Consider the following 22,449-nt stretch of genomic DNA (forward strand, 5'->3'; position numbering starts at 1 on the left):
ATAACGCGTATGAAGTCACAGTGCTGCATCTTAATATATGTTCATATTTTATCCCTTTTCCTTTAAAACATTCTGGGTTTGTGTTGATGACATAGAAGCCAAGGCAGAACGGAAGTTACATCAATATATAAGAAAAGCTGCTGGAAGGAGGGAAATGCAAATGCTGTGGAGATTACATGGTCTGGAAAGGAAGGAGAGACAGTCCTGCTAGAAATACCAAAAGACAGGTTATGAGGAAAGCAGGATAGCAAATTGTATCAAATGCAAGGGCAGTAGCATAGCACTTGTCAGCAACTTGGAATAGCATTGATGGTTTGGTAGGGGCAAAGCAATGCTAGATGGGGGAAAAAAAAGAGAAAAGAGCCACCATGAAGAAGCATACAGCTCAGGGAACCTAAAATATAAGAAAATGCAAAACGTGCAAGTTTGAGTTAAGATTTCTAGAAGGAAGTAACCCTCCATATGCAGAGATACTAAAGGCAAGGCAGACATGAGAAAGGAGATTGTAAGATTATAAAAAATGAGTGACAAGGAATTATCAATCAAGGGGTTTCACTGGACTGAAATGAGACCTTTCACTCTTATCTGTGGGCTGCCTAAAAGTTTGCATTCATCCTTGATTTCTGCCTCAGGAGTTTTGTAATCTCAGCCTCATGAACAGCACTGACAGGCTCTTAGTTACTCCACTCACTTCAGCACTTTTGAGAAGTTTTGCCCAAATGTCAGCTAAAGAAACAGTTTACAGCTCATGGTGCTTTAAAGCTAGTTTGTGTAGTAATAAGCTATAAAGCATACTAAATCTAAATAGTAAACACTGTGTTAAAAGTATAGTAACAGCTTTACAAAAAGCGATAAACATATTAATGAGCAAAATTAAGTAATTCCCAAAGTTATATTCATGCCACCCTCATTAAATTTTTTGGATAACTGGCCATTCTGGTATTTCTCTCTGCATTATCCCACCTTGCCAGCAAATGCTTCCATCTGTTCTACAAGGAGACTTAAGTTTTGGTCAGATGTCTCTTAGTGAACCTAAGCAGAAATTCTCCTCTTCATTGTGCACAGATGGCTGTGCTATCTCATGTATCTGACAGGCCTGAAAGCTGCATCTGTCTGCAGTTTGTCACTTGGTTGGAGCTTCTCTGAGATGTTAAATCCTTACCTCAAATATTTCACTGCAACTGGTGTTTATTTTGCCAGGAAATCATCTAAACTTAGGATTGAGTATTTGCAGTACATTTGAATGCAAAGTAACTTGACAAGCAACCTGTTCTCAGTAGTTGCTGAGAGTAACTCTGTGTCTTCAACACCTCAACCATAAATACAAAAAGCCTTCCTTAGGTATGACCATAATGGTGTGATACAAAACACGCCGTAAAGAACTGGACAGGGAAAGCATAAAAGAGGAACAGAATACAGACCTTCATACTGAACTACTTAAGAAATCAGCACTGAAAAAATGGCAAACTGCACCCTTATTCCAAGGTACTGTGATTCTGTGGCAATCTAATAGAGGTAGATGCTATTTTATTCCAAAGTACCTGAACAAACAGATCACAGCCACAGAAGGTGAAATCTGGAGTGTCCGTCAGGTTAATCAGCAACCAACTCTAATGTTTAGGTGACACTCTTTAAATACTGGAGACAGGTCAGAGGCAAAATAAATCATATCAACTGGTATTTCTCCAACACGATAAGCGTGTCCTTTACCTTACTTTGTTAGGGTAAGATTTAAAAAAAAAAAAAAAGAAAAAAAAGTAGTAGTTCAGGGAAGCAACATACAGTTTTATCATAGTCATAATTGGATATGAACAAATGAGAATCTTTGAGGCAGTTGTCCACGTTCCATTTAGGCATCTCTCTTCCAAAAGGGAAGAGCAAGGAAAGGCAGAACATAAGGATTATTGAAAATTGTCACTGGAGGTATTTGCAGAATGCAATTATGAACAGGGCCTTCAAAGCTGAACTGTATTGAGGTGTGAAACTAGGTGATCTCACCTCTGTGGTTTTTTCATAGACCTGCACACTTGATAGAAGAATGAAATATGCAGCCTACAGTTTGCAAACATGAATCAGTCATCTGCCCCCAAGTACAGGAAGATACTTAAGTTGTTATGATTTAGCTGAACACAAACCGTTTCAAGTGCTTCACCCAAGTGTAGACATGCTTCCTGTTATTCCCAAATAGTGCAATTTTTCAGTTTTCCAAAACAAAGGCTAGGAACATTCTGCTATTGGTCCTCGCCACTAAAAATATAGACTGCAGCTGGAGCTGCCTACAGGCACTTCCTTTCTTTATTCTGCAGCATAAACTGCTTACAGAGAACTCTTGTTTAAGACTCACTAGAGTGGAATGGAGCAACACTTACGTAGGTTCCCTACCACCACCTCCTTTTAGCCACTATTTCCCATCAGCCAAGTGGATAACCTGTTAAGCTCAGTCCTTTGGACAGCCAGTGCTACATCAGGAATTAAAACACAAGAAACCTTGGGAGCGAAGTTAAAAAAACACTCATCTTACTGATCACCATTTCTCATTTAGAGACATGCTGTCTCCTTTTGATAAAATCTGGGTCCAGCAGAGATTTATTACTTTGTGTTCCAGCCTATTCTCAAAGTCCCTAGCATGGCCTTTAATTCTCTACTGATGGTTATCTTTACAACTTCTACATGCAAGAATATCCTCCATACACTTTGCATTCTTCAGAGTGCTCTCAAAGAAAGCCCCTGATATTAATTTCAAGTGTACAAGATAGCCCAGTGCATTAAGCAAGGATTGCTTTCTAAGCACTACGTAATTATTGTCAGAGATAGAATACATTGCTCTGGTTCTGTTCCATACATTCCCTGGGATGTTTGTTTGATGTACTATAACATTAACTGCTCAGTCTTCTGTTTTAAAAGCCATCTCAACTAAATTAACCCCAGGAAATGCAAGAGGAGGAAAGAAAAGGACTATCAACACATGTGCTGGAGAAAAAAACCCCACAACACAACAGGCTTATTCATACTCAACTGGATCTCATATTCCATCATGTTGGACTGTGCTAATCAAGAGCAGGAGTTTATGGTAACTTTTTCTTATATTCACCATGTACAGTAAAACTACAAAGCTTTCTTTCATAAGTGACAGCTAGTCAATGTTAAAAAAAGTCTACTAAGTCCTGCAGGGGGAAAGTGCCAAACCAAAACGTTTTCCTTACTCTTTGCAAAGCTGCCACTTGTGTCCTCTGTGCCCAGGGGCTTGAGCAGAGAGCCAGTGGCTCAAGTCAGGCTAGAGGTTATCCATCAGCAGCCTGCTGCTCTGTCAGCATTCCAGCTGTCAAAAGCACCCTCTGAGGTTTTCGCAATTCCTTTATCCTCCCCGGCCTTCTGTGGAATCCCAGCACTGTTACCAGTAAGGACAGTTTTGTCTTGCTCTTCTTTTCCTCTCCCCCCAAGCTGCATACACGGTAATTTGCCTCTCTGATCTGACCTTATAAAACCAGCTCAGAACAGTCAAACATTCTTGTCCTTCTAGTCCTCCACAAAAACAGATTTCCACCACCCTTCACTGCTGAGGGGAGAGAAGAGGATGTACAGCTGCACATTCTCACCAAGTAGATATCTGCTGTAAAACACTTGCCTGTAGCCATCTAATACCAGTATCATCCCCCAAGCAGCTCTGAAGACTTCATGGAAACCCTGTAATTGTAAATATCGACTTACGTATTGCACACTGCCATGGTCTGACATGACTCTCCTGTACAGAATTCTGAGATTGTACTATACTGTAAGTTGATGTGATGAAAGAAAGTTGTTGCTGAAAAATAAACACAAAGGAAAGAAATTCAGATGTAAAGTAGTTTCAAACACTGGTAATCCTCCAGACAATTATTTAAATAGGGCAAGTGAAGTAACCTCAGTCTTAAGCTTGCATACAAATTTAAACATGATTTAGCTAAATGAGTCTAATGATGAACTGCAAAACAAAGAGGTACACAGAATGAAAGCTCTTGCTTTAAGATGAAAGCACCATGATGCATCAGCTCTTATTACTCACTAAGCAGCAAGACTGGAAAGTATCTCCGTCATCAGCCTCACCTTTACAGTAGAATACTCTACTACAAGCTGAAGGCAAACAATTTGCTATGTTCTTTTGAAGTCTTAAAGAAGTTCTCTTGAAGACTTAAAATGTACAGTGGCAAGAAATCAGTGTTAATAGTTCACAAGACATATCTCCTTTTAAAAAAAAGCAACATGAAAACTAGTACAGCTTAATTACTATTCAAGGTATAATGACATGCAGTATGTAGTAAGCATAAATAGTCATTGAGTGTTTTTCTAAGCACTGAAAACAGTAAAAAGAAACAGAGTGAATGAATGTACTCTGAGTGCATGAGTGAGTGAATTCTTGGGTGTGGACAGTAAGCTCAGAGCTGTACGATCACAAGACTCACTGTTGCTGGCTAGCCACTCGTTGAGGTCTATTTCTCGTGGTAACATCACTAGCTCCTTAAATTCGAAGTCAGTAATTCTGGATTTTGTATATTCTGGCTCTAGGTACAGTTTCTTCTCTTCTGGTGCTGGCTTTTTACCATTTGGCTTTCCCTTGGACTTCCTGCAAGAGATTAAAAAGTGAGAAGAAAGGTTACCTTTACTATTGATGAACAGCTACAAAAACCTGAAAGCTGGTTTATCCAAACTCCTGTATTTGTGTTTACACTGCTCCTCCTGCCTTCCCTCCCCTTACCTTATTTTTTTTTTAATTAAAGCAAAAGATAGTTTCTTAAAAAGTATATTTGAACTCAGTACTTGTTTTCAAGTAACATTGGAAGTTTTGAATGGCATTAAGAAACTCAAGAGTGAGCTGGTCCATCTCCATTGCCCTTTTGTCAGTTCAGATTGCAAATGACTGGGAGAGCGACAGTCTCCCTCTATGCCTATGAACAGTCATGACAGCAGGATGGCACTGTGCCCAAAGGAGCTACGCTAATGCGAGTACACTAACAATCTGCTGTATCATACAGTTAACTGTCACCTGCAGAATGGGCATTTGAGGGACAGTAAAAGCAGACTGCTCCAAGAACATAGCTCTCCATTGGAAAAAAGCTCTTTCCACACAGTGTGCCGGCACTGCTCATTCAGAGCTACAGCATTCCTCGGTACTCCAGCCCTACATACTCCAAGATACCAGAAGCCCTCTGGAAGTGAGCATCTGTGACTCCAGCTAGAAGCACTGGTAACTACAAGAACACCTGCTTTCTCAACTCGTGGGATACTTGAGCCAGAAAGATCAGAGTTCATTTTTTTTTCTGAAAATCCTTTAAAATCCAACGCATTATGAAATAACCTTCCATTTGGATTTATAAAAGCAGACAAACCACATTCCATAAAATGTATTTATCTCCATGGCATATTATGACTTTTCATCTCCCATTTCTAAAGTGTTTGTTACAATCACTAGAGTTTCCCTCCCACTCTGCTTTTAACATCCTCAAACTAGACTCTCAACCCAACCCGTATTCCTGGGCCGGGGGTTCAGTAAGGACTTCTGAGGAAGAACAGCAGGTCAACACTTTGGTCTTTTAGGCTATGAGGTCAAACAGCTGCATACCCATGTGTTTCTAGAGTTAAAAAATCCACCTAAGCAGAGACAGATCTATTAAATGGTGAGGGACAAGTGCAGTAAGGCAATACTTGCTGTGCACTATCACATGAATACAAGGAGGAGGTGCCAGGATTCTTTAATGTCAGGTTTTCTTCATTAAAGAGGGTTTGGTTTTTGGGTTTTTTTAGGATCTAAAAAACCAAGATAAGCCCACCTTTGCAGGTGACTGCATTAAGTTTGCTGTTGAATCTCATCGAGATCCCATCCAAAGGAAATTGAGCTTGTGTTCTGACTCTTGACACACTTTGAATAATCTTCCAGCTGTGCCCCTGTCTGAGATACCTGCGAGGTTTGATTTTTGCTGTGAGGATGGGATGCACATCTTTCCTGGAATGGTGTCTGAAATATCAGTGCTTTCCCCAAAGAAAGTATGAATATTCAGTTTTCTCTCTTTATGGGCTCTTTACTGATCTATTCATTAAACGCATTTTCAGAATGAATCATCGTCCACATCGTCAGCACTGCAGTAGGGAGATACCAAGACTCGCCTGTCACAAGAAAGGAATGCCATAACTTACTACAACTTGGTCACCAGCACTGCCACTGCTTACTGTCTTGAACCTGCACTGAGTCTTGTCATATTTCTCTCTAACCAGTAAATTAAGACTAGAGCGACTTTAAGACTTTAGGATGGACACCATCAAGGAAAAATCAAGGAAAACTTACTGACAGCAGCACAATATACACTTACACCCTCACAATGTATTTACAAACCACAGATGTGCAGAAAGCTCTCTATAAGGTTTCTGGTAGTTTTCCCTACCAATAAAGATGGTCACGCTTTATTTCCATATGTTAATGAGAAAGGTGGATTTTGTGGTTAGAGAGACGACACCTGGGAGACAGAATATCCTTTTAAAGAATACAAATACAGTATGAGAATAAACTAAAGCCAGTATATGTGAAGATGAATTTAGCACATAGCTACTCTTGCACATTCCCTGCCATCTCCTTTTTCCACAGCAGTGCATTCCAATTCAAATGAAGCCTGCAAGATTTGTCCCTTATGTTTATTTAAGGAAGTAACCTGGACTAATTCTCATAGCTGCTCCACAAAGGGATGTTTTAGGACATGCAAAGTCAGATGTTCCGCAGCACAAGGCTCTTAATACAGAGGGGTTGCACAGTAAGACCAACAGCTTCTGGTTATCAGCTAACCTTTTCTTCAAACCCTTACATTTGCTAGATCTCGTTTGAACTTCACTATGTAAAAATAAGCTACAGATAAGAAAGAAAAGTCCATGAAAGCAAGAACTGCAAGGAGGGCCTTAAAGGGATTTAAATAAGCTATGAAGGATATACTTAGTTTGTGTTTGAGCCTGAGACTTCAGATTTTCACAGAACTTGAGATTATATTCAAGGAAAATGTAATGGCATAAAACAACAGTCTCATTTGATAGTATGTAATCTGACTTTATAGCAGATGAAGCAACATGTTTGACCTCTTCCTTTTGCAGGAATACCATGTTAAGACTTGAAACGACCTTACCCTGACAGTCAACGCATAAATCCAGTTGAAACTATGCACTTGGCCCTGAGCTAGTAAAAAATACTCCAAGCCACTGATTTGCTTAATTCCCAGCACAGGCTACCTTACTCCTACAATGCTGAAACCAGGCCTGGCATGCTCCGTACAGTGCTTTCATACCTGCTGGGCCTCTGACAGATGATATTAAGGTCTATTCAGAAGGTACTCTTTAGAGGTTTTTTCAGCTGGTTGGGGTTTAGTGGGTTTTGGGTTGGGTTGGGGGGTGTGTGTGGAGTGGAGCCAGGGGCAGGATTCAGGCATTCAAGGTTAAGTTCATTTTTTTAAAGAAAATTATCGTTCCAGTAACAATCATACAGAAAATACCTTCAACTTAAGAGACTGGTTCAACAAACCACATTAACCACACTTGGGGAGAAAAGTTATCAGTGAGAAAGTTCGGACAGAACAGAATTTGTGTCTTTGCTTTACTTCAGGATACTTAAACCAAGGGCCTCATGTTAGGGCTGTGCCACGTCAGCTAAGAGCAGTCTTCTGAGAGGAGGAGGAGGCGGAGGGGAGAGAAAGACGAAGAGGTCTAAGACAGTCTGTCACAGAGCCAGGCTGTGGAGGGAAACCACAGAAGGAAGCCAGACATATGAGGCTGAGGCAAGCCTTCCAGCGAATAGAAATGTATAGTATGTACCTCATTCTCACTTCAGCATCTTCTCCCCATTTCAAGAAACAAAAAATCAACATTAAATATATCGCTTTGGCTCAGTTTAAAAAAGAACCTGACTCATGGGTATCATCACTGAACCTGCAAAATGCTCATAATCACTGATATCAAAGGGTTTATTCACAGCACTGAAACCTGCATGCAGTGCAGTTGGGATACTACATGGCCCAAATGTTCTAAGTACAAACTAAAAAAAAATTCCAGTCTTAAAAATGTCAAGTTTTGAACAGGACCACACATCTTCCCTAACTTAGGCAGAACTTAGGTGATGAAGTCAAGACTTAATCGTATTAATTGCGTCATGCTCAGTCTAGGCTGTAAAACTGTGGGTTTAGTTTGGAAACTGTCAATACTAAGGCATTTTCTTTACAGGCTTACAAAGCTGGAACATGGAGCAGTACAGAGAAAACAGTTTTAGAAACATGATTGCATATGATTAAGAATCAACAAATGATAGTTCTAGATAAATACTGGATAAACCAAAGCTCACACATTCACAATCACAAGCATCAAACAGTCTAAAGTTTAGAAGTTAGCTTGCTTCCTTCTGCTCTCCTCTATCCCCTACCTCCAAGTTGACTGTTGTTTCAAAGACTTTGTAAGAAAACAGCATCTACCTGGAACCAACTCCAAATATGCAAAGCAAAGCATCTGTTATTTCCTTTGTTGTAAGCTGTTCACGTTCAAGATGCCTTCTTCAATTTTTCATTTTATGTTTAAAGTACACAAACATGAACAATTGTGCATAGCCATTTTTGAGATGTCCCAGAACACCCTTATAAGTGAAGACTATAGCAGTGAGCATAAAGCAGCACATTCAGCAACAGCTCATTCAGCCTGTTTTCAATGAAAGGAAAAGTGACAAGAACAGTACAGTTTTACTGTTCTATTCAGGAGACACCAAAATCTATCACCTGTAGATGTTTATTTACTGGAAAACTTTCAAAACGCTGCTATAGGCACCCTAAAGCAAACCAAAGTCCTGATTCATGTTTACCTGTGTCTTTCTTAAAATAGAAGAGAATTCTGCTAAACGAGCCTTAACATGTCCATGTCAGATCAACTGTATCTCCAAAGCAGCTGGAAGAATAGCTGTTACACAGCAGTTTGGTGAAGGTCTGTGAAGAGGTCAGACCAAAACCTGTCTATCAATGCTTAACTACTAATTAAGGAAGGAAACATCTTTAGGGAATCCAAGGAGACAGCACTCAGCAGCTTTTATTGACAGGCAAACCAGAGTACAAACTAATTCTTTAGATAACTCCCAGGATAGGTTTGTGTGTGTTTGGTTTTAGGCACTCAATTGAATATGATGCCACAGGCCAAGTCACACCCACGAGTAAGCTTCAGAGAGGGAGAAGTGATGGGACATGGCAGAAGAGAGGTTGCTCATCTAAAGTCGTAGAAGAAGCTTTAGCAAACTGGCTCCAGCGAGAGACAATATGTTCACTGATGTTTCTAGCAGGGCTTCCATACTCAGCCTTGTGTTCAGCTGAGAAAACACAGCAGCTGGAAGTTTGCCTGGATTTCACTGGAGAAAGAGATATATAAGACACTCTACCAAGTGACAGGCCCACTGGGCTGTGATGATTTTTTTCACTGGTCTAACTGCTTTGTTAAGATCAAGTAAAACTGCCAATTTCCCAGCTTGTTTTCTTATCCCATCTCAGTTAATAAAGATACTCCTCTAATCTCTCTCTCTCTCTCATTTCCTTCTTGATCAGATGCCCAGTAGTTTCTCAGTTTACAAAAACCCACACTTTGGAGCATCTTCAAAGCACCATCCAGGTATTAATTTAGTTTTAAAACCATACAAGGAGAGTATTATTCGCATTTCACCGCAGAAACTGGCTGTAAGGTTCAAAGTTTATTCATGGTACAGATACTAAAGATGTGCTTCAGTTAAAACTGATACGGTTTGTTTGGAAAGAAGCACATGTGAAGCAATCTCATTTAGCTGAAGAAGTATGAAGTATGTGGACATGCTTCATAACCTGATGTAGTTCCCATCACTTTGGAATTGTACCAGGTATCCATGGTTTTGGTCATGAGAGTCTGATTTATTACAAGGTTGATCACACAGAGGGAATACTAGTGATTCATTAAACATCAAACTTCCCTAAACTGATCATGCAATTTAGGATTATCTCTACCAATTCAGGATTCCTTTTTTCCAGAGGGAACCAGCACAGCTATAATAATTTCTTGCTGTCTCCAGCAAGCTGTGTAGTTTTTTTACACTACCTCTGAAACAGAAACCTCTTCAAGGACAAATGATGATGCTTCAATCACCATCTCCTACCTTTCACAACCAACTAACTACCCTTGGGGTGAGTGGCTGCTTATTTTTTCTGTTTTAAATACAAGTAATCAGTGGCTTTTCTCTTTTTAATGTGGCATATTAAAGTGGTTCTAGTACCAAATATGAGTAACTTTAGAAAGTTGAAAAGTTTATTAAAAAAACCAACCCTATAGTGGTGAGGAGCAGAGCTGCAGGCAAAACTCCATCACTTTGTGCCCTCTGGATCACACACCAGTTTCAGGTTCCAACCAAGTCTCAAACACACTGATTTCCATTTGAAAATTGACAGAACAGGTCTAACAGGCCTTACACAGCTAATTTGTCTCCCTGTTTGCAAACATTAAAACTCACAAGCAATCTCAAGTTTGTGGGGATGAAAAACAGCATTGATTATGAACCTTAGAGGACAAAGATGCTTATTTTGTGATTAATAATACTTATTTTTTTTAGTAACTGACCCTATTTCTTACCCGCAGTTAACTGGTATAATCCCAGCAATCCCCAGCAAATTAAGAAGAGAGCATGTCTTGGCTGTGACAATCCAGCTGTGATGCGTTCAGTCAGTGCTGGTGAGAGGAGAGTAAAAGCAATGCATGCAAAGGTGGCACAAAAAGAAAAATCTATTTTAAGGAAGATGCCCTCAGAAACGTTATCAAATGGTATTTTAAAAGTCACTGACGTGGTTTAGCCCCAGCCAGCAGCCAAGCACCACGACGCTGACGCTGGCTCACCCCTCCCCCGGCAGGATGGGGAGGAGAACAGAAAAACAACGGCAAAGCCTCGAGGGTTGGGATAAGGGCAGTTTACTGGGACAGCAAGGGAGAGGGAAACAATCAACAACAGTGCTGATAACAGATATTCACATTGGGTGATAACAGACCAACCGGAAGCTCAGCCCCTCCCCGACTAGCCCCCTTTTATGGTGAGCATGACGTCTCATGGTATGGAATAGCCCCTGGCCGCTTGGCTCACCTGTCGTGGCTTCTTCTGAAAATTAACTCTATCCTAGCCAGAACCAGGACAGTCACTTTCATTTTGAGGGTTATTTTCAAGTAATCTAATTTGCACTTCATAATTTGTATAGTTCACAATCTGGAAGATTTTGGGGTTGAAATGGTGCATTCCCAACTAAAACATTTCTGTGGAAAACTTACAGTCTCCAACAGCAATATCATAGCCCACCTCACCCAAGTGTACCTCTACATTACCGAACTACCAGATATATCAAACTCTCTTGGCCTTTGATTTTCATCCTGTAACTTTTTCAAGTGTCATGTTTTAAAATATCCTCCATTACAGAGTGAAGTACTCCTGCCAAAACCTACTTTCTTGGTAATCTGAGGATGGGGGTTAGCTTCTTAAAACATAAGCCAACACAGAATTAGAGAGGCAGTAAGCCAACATTTTAACAGTGTCTTTTAGGCCAATCTTTATGAACACTTTCATGTTTTTATATTTTCCAGTGAAAAAGGGTTTATAATTCAAAACAAAAGTATACTGATCATTTTCATTTTAGCTTCTCTCCTCTTCCCTTCTTTGGGTGAAGAGTCAAATGGGAAGTGGGTGGAACAGAAGATGGGATAAAACACATTAAGGTAAAAAATTTTAATATGCAAGCTCTCTCTGTCTAATGTAGTCCCTCTGCAGAGGGGAAAAAACCCAAAGATTTCAGCCATCCACAGAAGGCTACAGCTTTGTAAGGAAAAACAGGTTAGCTGCTCACAGATGTACTTGTTACCTTTCTGGTTTTTCTGTGGCACTTTACTGGAAAGAAGTTATCAGTTAATTTCTAGTAAGAAGTGTTCTGTGTAAGCATGGGAATCCTGAACACATTCACAGCAGGAAGGAAACAGTTTTATGAGCTAGAATTTATGAGTCCCAGTGACAAACTCCCACCAAGAACAGTGAAGAAGCAGGTACTCCAGTTTTTACAGGACAGGAACAAACTTTTGAAGGCTGTCCGGTTTCCTACCCCAGCAGCCCACAGTCTTTTCTCCTCAGTTAAGTAAAACGTCTGGAAGGTTAGAGGTGCTAGTCAGCTTAAAAATCACTTCTTGGTAATTCAGCATCTTTATTTGTATAGCAGGCAAGAAAAGGGGAATAAGTTTCATTGAACATCAGTAGAGTTGCCCTTCCTTGGAGAAAAAGCAAGGGACAATATTTGCATGTCTCTCTCTAAAACCGTAGAAGATAAGGAGATATTTCTGCAATCCCATGTCCTGTTTTAACCTGTTTTAACTGCTAAGTCTTAGCTGAAAACGCTGTCTGACAGCACACCCAGAACACAAATCCTGGACATACATGTACATGTTCAGGATTGGGAAAGAGAAGAAAAGAACATCAGCATGGGAAGGGAAGTTCTGTAAGGTATTGGAAAGCAAGCCCAAATCCCAGTGCAGCACACAATACAATTGTTCACAGATTGTTGTGGTCAGACTAGGGAAGGGAAGGAGACTAAGCTTTTTAAGACAGTCTCCATTCCGATTTCCTCTCACCCCAGGTCTCTGACAGACCCCTCTGACCTCAGTTTCATTCTTCCCCTCTCCTGCCCTGGGTTAGCTCCAGGGCTTAGCCGCTGCACAGGTTAGGCTAGGCAGAATAAAATGTCTTTGGCAGCATTTCTGGCCCTGCTTCTTCATTTTTGTTCTGTTTTTAAAAGTTACTAATAGTTTATTTAAGAGGAGGAGGAAAGAAGAATGTACCCTACATGCCAGGGAAACTTTTTCTTCTGGATTCTCATAGTGGCTCTTTGCCTTAAAAGGGAATCTTTGCTTGGCCTCCGGATGCTCTGCTGTAAACAGTCGGTGCCAAGGCATGGCAGGCATGTTAAGGATGACAAGTGCCATAACATTATTTTGTAATGTTGCTTCTCAACAGAAAGCCCAACACATTATGTAGGGCCAAACTGAGTTCCAGTGGGTGCTGCTGGCAAAGCAAGGAGAACACGGGGCACCTGCACATAGTATTCCTCTGGTACATCAGGCCTTTCTGTTCCCTTTTGTAGGACTCCCCACCCACCTACTGGTGAAGGGTCTTGAGAACAAGTCTTATGAGGAGTGGCTGAGAGAACTGGGATTGTTTAGCCTGGAGAAAGGAGGTTGTAGCAAGGTGGGTGTCAGGCTCTTTTCCCAGGTAACAAGTGATAAGACAAGAGGAAATGGCCTCAGGTTGTGCCAGGAAAGATTTAGATTGGGTGTTAGGCAAAATTTCTTCACAAAAAGGGTTGTCAAGCATGAGAACAGGCTGCCCAGGGAACTGGTTGAGTCACCATCCTTGGAGGTATTTAAAAGCTGTGTAGATGTGGTGCTTAGGGCCACGGTTTAGTGGTGGACTTGGCAGTGCTAGGCTTACAGTTGGACTCAATGATCTTAAAGGTTTTTTCCAACCTAAATTATTCTATGATTCTACTTCTCTCCCTCCTTCTCTCTTCCCTTGCATGTCACATCCCAGCGCTAGCTCAAGGTTTGCCCATAGAGGTGTGTCAGCTGTATATTAACTGCCTTTCAAAGTACAGTGCTGAAACTCCCAGGTAGTTGCTGGTGTCCAGGTACTACTGCTGCTCCTTCTCTTCTGCTCAGCATCCCCCATCTTCTCTTTGATGCAGCTCTGGTAAGAATGGCTATCAAGGCAAGGCCAGGCATGTGAATAGCTCAGTTAGTGCTACAAAAACACACACAGTACATTCTTGTGGTAAAACATGCTGGACTAGAGTTTCCTTTCTTCTCTGAGCGCACCTGCCAGAACTCCTCCCCTAGACTGACAGGAGGTATCCAGCCTCTCTGCTGCTTTTGAGGAAGGTCTTCTGACTGTACAATCCTTACACTGGTTCAGGTTCCCCTCCAGTGAACACACTTGGGAGGGGCTGAGTGAGACGGAGCCCTAGGAACATGAGGGAAGTGATGTCATATGGGGGACAAATAGATTATTTATTTCTAGGAGCCAGTGATGCAATTTAAAATAAACCATTCACTATTAGAAAAAGAAAGTTACCTTACTCAAGCAAATACTCTGTTGTGTTTCACTTTGAAATGTTCTCCTTTACCATCGTACCCAAAAGCCCTCATATCCAAACCGCGAGGTGCCAACATGAAGCCTCAGCAAGATTCTTTTCCTAAGCTATTTACTACAGTCGAGATTTTTGGTAATTTTCAGATTGGGAAAGAAAAAGGACACAAATCTTTCCTAATGTTTATTTTCAAGAGCTCTATGTGGAACCAAATTAGGTCTGTAGTAAGATTCAGTAGGTCATAGATTAACAGTGTTGCAACAATGAATTTATCCCATTCTTAGAACAACCCACACAGGAGAACACTGCATCATAGGTGCCCAAGTCCTGTGACAGACATGGGGTGGTGGTTCTTGGGCTTGTTTTTAAGTCTCCAATTGTAGGCAAGCTCTGGCTGTCTGACGAAGGAAGCCCGAAACTGAACAGAAAAGAGGGCAAATCCCTGCTTGAGAAGGTGTCTCATAGTATATTCTCCCCTGCTTGCAACTCTTCCTCCCCTGGAACGGTACTCTTAGAGCAGACCCTGGCAGGGCACAAAGCGACAGGAGAGGCCTTGCCATGCTGACTCTCCAGGGCATCTCTGCCCAGCCATTCATCAGTTCATCAGCTGAAAATACAGGCTGGAGTTCTGTATTCTGGGGTTTGTCTTGTTAACATGCAGGTCATTTTAGTCCCCAGGCGCACTTGCTCCAAACTCATCAGGCCCATACATAACACCAAGATAAGGATGCTCCTGTATCCTTGCCTCCCTTAGAGGAAAAATGACATTTGTATTCTAGCAGCACAAATGCTTCCTCATCATCCTCCATTGCTAAATATACTCCCATACTGCAGCTAGACAGCATGAACAGGATTCGTTTCCCCTAGCCACGGATATCTGCATATGTAAATGTTAATATCTGAATTGGCTCTCTTAAGGACCTTTTAAAGTCAGCAGAGATAAATAGTTTTTTCTCTATACTAGAAAACATCTCAGTCCAGAGATGTATAGTACACCTTAAATTTCTTTAATTAAAACACACAGGCGAAGGAGAAAAGTGGCTCGAAGGAGAAAAATAACCCTGGTGCTGTTACAGATGCTGCAGTGGGGAGATCTCCCACACTACAGAGTCATGAGATCAAGTGATCTCCACCAAGATTTGAAAGCAAGTGAGCTTTAGGGTGGCTCTTAATACCTTTTTCACATCAGGGAAGGTAAATATAGGCCTGTCAGGTTTATTATTATAATACTCAGAAGAATGTGTTCTTCCAACACGTGATTTGTGGCCAGAAAAACTGCTTGCAAAGAACAAGGAAAAACTGAAAAGAACATAATTTGCAAAAAAGTCCGTATCTCTCTTTGAAGGTCTTTAGACTCTGCAGATTGAAAGAAAATATAAACGTACTGTAGTAAAACCACAGAAACTTCTTAATTAATGTATCTATTCCCTGTGTGTTTTCAGACCTATTCAGTCTATTAACTTATGCAGTGATTTATTTATTATCCTGTAATCTTTTACTGGAACACACTTAAGAGTTATTTTGACTTCTGCATCATGATTAAATTCAAGTTCTGACAGCAACTGCTCATGCTGGTTATTCTGACACAGCCCTGTTACCTTTCTAAAAGAGCACATGCAGTACACTTTGGTCCACCTTTGCAGGGGGGGAGTTCACCACCAGAGCACATAAACCACTGAAGACACTGTTTGTTATCATCCAGCCCCTATGAAGTTTGTAGAGCTGGCAGATTGCAAAGCTAACTTTTTATTTCTAAACCAAGCAAATTTGATTTGGAAACCTCATGGCCTCATAAATGTGGGATTTCACAACGTAGCTTGCACAGAGTTGCTTTTCAGGATAGAACTGTGCTTTAATTACTGGGAATTATTTCACCATGGCAACCTGGCTTCAGCAGTCAGACTTCTTGCTATATAGCCCAAGATATACAAACGCAGACAGTCTACTCTGCTCAGAGACTACCAGGGAACAGACACATCTGTTTGTAAAAAGTGTTTTAGTTTCCTCACTGCCTTTTTGCCTTGCAAGCTCTCTTTGTACAATGAAAAACATTTATCTAACAGTACTAACTAGTTTTAAGTACTACTGTAGCCTAAAGAAAACCTGCAACAAAGGAAACGTGTTAGATATGCAGGTCAAGCTCACCACGTTACTCGCATACTGTTTTGGAGGGCAGGTACATATAATGTCTAATGTAATTTGAATTTTACAATGCTCAACTTTTAAGTCTATAAAAATGTTTAAAAATGTATTTTATAATTATACTGAGCTGTAGGAAAGGCAGTATGGACTGCATGACAGTCCCCAAACAGTTAATGAGAATACTCACTCCAAGAGTCTGTGCTCTCAATAGGTAAATATTTTTCAACATGGTGCAACATGTCAGCTTGCAGCTGAGCTCAGTCATAGTTGTTGTCTCTCTCCTCAGGTCCCCAGAGGCAAGAAACAGTAAAGGACTGTCTTTTTTACTTCTGGCAGGACTGGGCAAATTAATTAGGCACAAAAAGTGTCTGGCATTGGAAGGGTTAGTTATTTTTGTTCGAAAAAAGTGAAAACAAATTCATCACCTGCCTTGCTACTACAGTTCCACCTTTGAAAACGTCATCTATATGTAGTCACACAGGAGGCAGGACTTCAACAGCTGAATCCTTCACATAAACAGAGTCTGGTTTACATCTAAAAAGTGTGGTTTAATAGGACAGAAAAGTGCTAGGGCACACCAGAACTGCGAGTACACAGAGACATGGGTAACAACAAAGCTACTTCAAACATCTTAGCCTTTTTGTAGTTCAGTAAACAATATAAACTCCATTAGATATATAGCATGGGAATAAACTGAGTTGTTTTCACTATTCATATGCAATTTTGCATGCCTGCACCTGTAAACTCACTTTTAAAGCATTTGTACTAGCACACACATGTGCATCTTGTTGCATTGAGACACACAGCTGTGAGGAATTCAATTACCTACCCAGTCATTAGTTATTGAACAGGTTGGGCAAAGAAATACCAAGGTGAAGAAGCAGCCCCACCTGAAATTTTCATCCACTGTATCCAGCTCCATAAAAACTCATCCCTTATACTTTAGATTAACTACAGTATTTTAATTAGGAAGGATGTTTATTTACAAGAAATGACCATGGGTCAAGGTCAGGTCTCTCTCAATAGCAACTTTGAAGATCAAAACTTGATCTTTTCTTAATATTTTGGCTTTAATTTAAGCCAAAGTTAGTTCCGGGAAGTACTACTTCTCCTGGCATTAGATCCTGTGATGAGAAATGGTGCCTTTCAGTCTTAGTATAATCTATCTCATTAAGCAAAAAAACGTGAAATCCATAGTTAGAAGGCACAAACCATGTCTCCTCCTCACAGGATAAGAGAGTTGAAGATAAAAGGAATCAAAGCGTTATCTTAATTAGGTAATTTTCATTAACAAATGATATGTACAAAACATTCACTACTCTCACCACCTAGTTAATTTTTAAACTTTGCAACAGAATGATGCAATGCTCTTTGTTCAGTTTTGTCATCAATAACACACAGCTGTTTCAGTATTTCCTAGAAATCAGCACATTAAATTTTTGCTTTCTGTACAACAGAAGAAGAAAAATCTATTTATGGAATCATGGGTCAAAGTAAAGAATATTTGAATGACTGAAAAAATAGTAGGGTGGATAATAGTTTAATTACTGGTACAGTTAGATCAGCCACTGTTAATTAGCTCATGAGACAGCAGTGATTCCCAACCCTAATTTATTACTTTTCTGAAAACACCGAGGGAGACTGAAAAGATTAAGTAGCACCTTTAGAGATGCATACTGATCCATTAGCAATCAGAAAACCCCAAAAACATAGATATATTCAAACTTGTAGTGTTACCTCCAAGGGCTTGCTGAAATAAATTCATTCTTTTAATTAAATACTGAAAGCATGGCCAAGAAATTGGTTAAGGATGACTAGCAATTTTTCAAAAATAAATATTAAAATTAGATGCACAGTAGTGTGCTGAATTTGTTTCATTCCCTTGGCTGCACGTGCAAATGACAAGCAATATCTTTAACTGTTCATGTGGATTTGCAATTAATCAGTTCACACAAGCAGAGACTAACATCTAACATTCTTCCTCAAAACACAACGTGAAGTCACACTTTTACACTAGCTTTTCAACCCAACATCAGACCTCAAAACAAGGGATGGTTATGACCAGCTAACTCTCTTGAAACACAGCCTGCATCACTCAGCTAAGAGGCCCTGTTTCAATTCCTGGCAGCAACTGACAGTTCGTACTGGTTTTGCAGAGATGTAACCACACCAGTCGTGCATAGCTGCACTAGTATTTTCACTGTGAAGAAATGAAAAATGGTCCCTAACCAGTGAAGAAGTCTCTCTTGAGGGAGTAGTTTACTATCATTGTTGGATGATCCAGTTACTTCTCAGTATTTAAGTCTCTACTTCAAAAAACAACAGGAATCCTTCTCAAAAAGCTTGTAACTGAAATAATTTAAGAGATTAGTTAGCTTGACTACTACATAAGATGTGTGCATTTAAAAAAAACCAATTTTTTTTATGTATTTGAATGATGTACCTAGACATGAAAAAAAAAAGGTTTGTATGCTGAAAACAACAGAAAAATGAATATTTCCATTGAGACAGAATACAGTTTCCCCTCTGTTCCACACAGTTGGTGGTCGCAAGACCCCAGCTTTATCTTTTCCCTGCACAGGTTTGTTCTGAAGAAATAAGGCAGTCGCATCAAAACTGAGGACTTTGTATAATGAAGAATCAGCAAAACCTAGTTTATCACAATTTCCTTTCCCCTGTCTTGCCAAACGCATCCTGCTGATTGTCAGCACTTATCCCTGTAAGGCTTTGGTGTTCTGAATCTGGGATTTGTGGCCACATTGGACTGAAGAACAGATCTGGTGTCTGGAGATCAAGGGCACCTCATGTCATCTTTCCTGTTTATGAATTTTCATAGATCACCACGAAGCCCAAGCCTTCTTTCTTCATTAACTTCGTGTACTTTGTATGGTATGCCAGGATTATTTTTTCAGGTATTAAACTGTCCTAAGAGTTTTAATACTCTGTCACTATCCACCTTTCTGAGGACAGCTGCGCTCACTGCTGATTCTTCCTTTTTTAAAAATAAAGGGAATTACACAGACATCCACAGTGTTCCTTTCACCTGGGGAGCATCTGCTATAACCAGTCCCTGCTGTCCAAGCAAAAGCACTTCTAAAGCTATTTCAGTATCAGACAGAAATGAACTTGGAAAATTAACAGAGCATTTTCTGACAAGCTCAAACAACCTTGCTCCAGTGTTAATGGACTCCATTAACTCCAAGACGTGGGGTTTTTTCCTTCAGAAAGCTGGAAGAAAGGGTTAATCCATACATCCAGAGACTAGGTGGTGGCAGCTCTTAAAAGAAAAACAACATCTCATCTTCTCTAACAGCAATTTGCTGAAGCCTTAGTTACAATTTTGTTGAGCCCCACAGAACCAGGGATTAAGAAAAAGGATTAGAAAATCGCCCTCAACAAAAGAAGACTTTACCAAACTCAGTTCTGGTGTAGTCCCAGAGAAAGATGTAAGATAGGGGAACAGATACATTATGTCTTAGCCATCTTAGAGACAGGGCAACAATCAGTGGGAGATCACATTCTCTTCAGCAAAGATCATCAAGAATGGAAAGAAAAAAGCTCTTTTACAGAGGATTTTTTTTTTCTCCTATAGAGGATTTTTTTTTTTTTCCCTACAAACCTACTTGGTAGAGACCTGGGGGTGCACAGATGGTTTGAGATACCAGAGAACAGCGGATAGAAATTGAGTGTGAAATAGATATTTTCTGCATAAAGAGCAGCACCAGAAAAATGAGCTATTACAACACAGGAAGCAAAGAGGCAAACTAGGAATTGTAGTAAACTCCCAGAAGGATGAATGTTGCGTGCTCATACTTTGCACGTATATGAAGTGAAATCATCTTCCAGGCAGAAACAAGCAGCTAAGATCAGGAGCAAATCCTGTAATGAAACAGATGCATACCAAGGAAACAAGATAAAAGAAGGGTGAATAATTTCAGAAGTTTGAAATTACAATCAAATCTCTTCTTCTTAAAGTGTCCAGGAGGGATCTTCAGAAAAAAATATTATTAAAACAGAAGAAAATGCTGTTAAACCTTGGGACAGGTGCCCCTCCTATACTAGCTCTGGAGACACCTTGCAGGGTTATTTCAACACAGAAGAATTTTAGCAGTCCTCTCCCTCTGGCTATCACTTCACAGAATGTAGAACACATAACCAAAATACAGCTCAATGTTGTAAATCCCTCTGAAGACAGACACAGGCTTCTTCATTGTTAATATATTGTAAACAGTTCACCAACTGTCAAACACACCACGGTCATGACACTCCTGTGGCAAATACAAGTGAACAAACGAGCGACTATCCCAAAGAAATGGAGGAGTGCATGGTTCACTGGACCACTAGTGAGACACAGCATCAAGTCCTGAGCTTCAGGAGAAGACCAGGTTGTTAAATGGCTTTGACAGAAGTATCTGACACCTCATAGTGGGGCTGAACATCAAGCAGAGCACTGCAAGTGCAGAAGAGACTTTGCTACCTGTGTATGCTGGAGAACACCCACCTGCACAAGTAGGGAGAGCCGCCCCTCCAGAGTGCATGTCCCAGCCAGATGAGTCCACCAGGCTTACCTCCACTGCAACCTGCTCTGTCCTGAGGACAGGACACTCATGTCAAAGAGCAACCTCTACAAGCACAGCTGTGCTTTCATACGCACTGCAAAGCCGCTACTGCCCGGTCACACCTTGCCAAAGCACAAGATGTTACTGGCCCATAGTGCCATTGGTCCTTTCCGAGTAGCTCATGAGTGTCCCCAAAAGGCTGTAATCAAACAAGGAATCAGCTCCTGTTACAGAAATACTCAGCAAGACACAGCATGACAATTAGTGCTGTCAGCTGCCCTGAACCATAAACATTTTGAACTATTTTGGTACAATAAGAAGTTGTGGGAGGGAGAAAGAAAAAGAACAGGATAAAAATAGCTGACATGGTTCTGAAGAGCATTTTGCCTATAGGCCCCTTCCCTGCAGCACTGCCCTCCCTCCCTTCTCTTCTGCCTGTCCCCAGACTTCTGCATTAATCAGATTAACTAATGTTAAACAAGACTCTTCCTAATTACTTTCTAATACTATAGACCAGACTAAATTATTGAAAAAATGTTTCTACCTAAATTAGGATAAAACAGGATTGAAATTTTTAACTATTTGTTTTAGTCTGATCAATTCATTTCATGAACACATTTAAAATGACTTTGCATGATCACTTAAAAAAATAGAATCCAATGTCAAATTAATCTTGTTTCTTTCTGGTCTTGCTATGAATTATTTGAGGAATAGATAGGAATTTAATTTTTCAAAAATTTATAAGTGCTGGATGTAAAAAACATATGGCACCATCCAGGATGCGAACACAAACTTGCTAATTTATCTGACTGAAGTAATCATTATCACCCTATCACTGAAGACAAATTACTACATTCTTGAAAAGAACCTGTAAAAATCCCACTCTGTTTGTAAAGCCAATGCCACACCTAGCAAAAAACAGTGGGGTTGGTGGTTTTATTTTTTGGTTGGTATCCAAATCAATCCCTGCACATTGCTCTAAGAAGGGAGGCTTTTATGAGAAAGAGGAATTTTAAGTTATCTATTCCCACATTCATTCTGGACTATGTGTACATAAAAGCCACACTGTACTTTATCAGAAGTCATTACACAATATCACAACTCTGTAGCCCACATCATTCCTCTTTCCTGACACTATAACAGCAATAATTAGTCAACTAATAGGGAACAGGGGGACTTTGTTTCACTGGAGACTTAAAAAGAAACGCACTGACAACGAAGCTGCATGGGGAGCGGTCTCTGAAAGATCACCTGCGCAGGACTCAAAGTGCCACGGCACAGCAAACACGCTGCAGTTCTGAGCTGCACTCAAGCATCTGAAATCAAGATTCAAGCACTAGGCACAGGCAGTGAACACACTGTCCTCAAGTCATCAACCACGTGGCTCTGAAGAATGCCTATGGCCAGCTCAGTTATTCGCTTGGACCAAAGAAGGGAGATCTCTCATGTACCTGAGCCTTGCTTCCACTTGTGTGACTTGAGGCCAGTAAAAAGCACACCTCTGCAAGGAAGCTAACAGTAATCTGCTGCTTCACAAAAAACTTGAGCAACTAAATAATGTTAAAAAGTAGAATAAGATTCCAAGT

The 22,449-nt window shown here is 40.4% G+C and overlaps 1 protein-coding gene across 6 annotated transcripts in view; it reads right to left on the reverse strand.

The window, feature by feature from the left end:
* The window catches only part of MOB2 (MOB kinase activator 2), a 115,840-nt gene that overhangs the window by 5,962 nt on the left and 87,429 nt on the right, over positions 1-22,449 (reverse strand). For all 6 annotated transcript variants that reach the window (XM_075754931.1, XM_075754930.1, XM_075754932.1 and 3 more), the window contains 2 exons: positions 4,440-4,600; positions 3,709-3,802 (listed from right to left, as the gene is read on the reverse strand). In XM_075754931.1, coding sequence (XP_075611046.1) covers positions 3,709-3,802; positions 4,440-4,600 — 255 coding nt within the window. The remainder of the gene's footprint in view (positions 1-3,708; positions 3,803-4,439; positions 4,601-22,449) is intronic.

This window comes from Balearica regulorum, chromosome 5 (genome assembly GCF_011004875.1).
Source record: "Balearica regulorum gibbericeps isolate bBalReg1 chromosome 5, bBalReg1.pri, whole genome shotgun sequence".
Lineage (NCBI taxonomy): Eukaryota > Metazoa > Chordata > Aves > Gruiformes > Gruidae > Balearica > Balearica regulorum.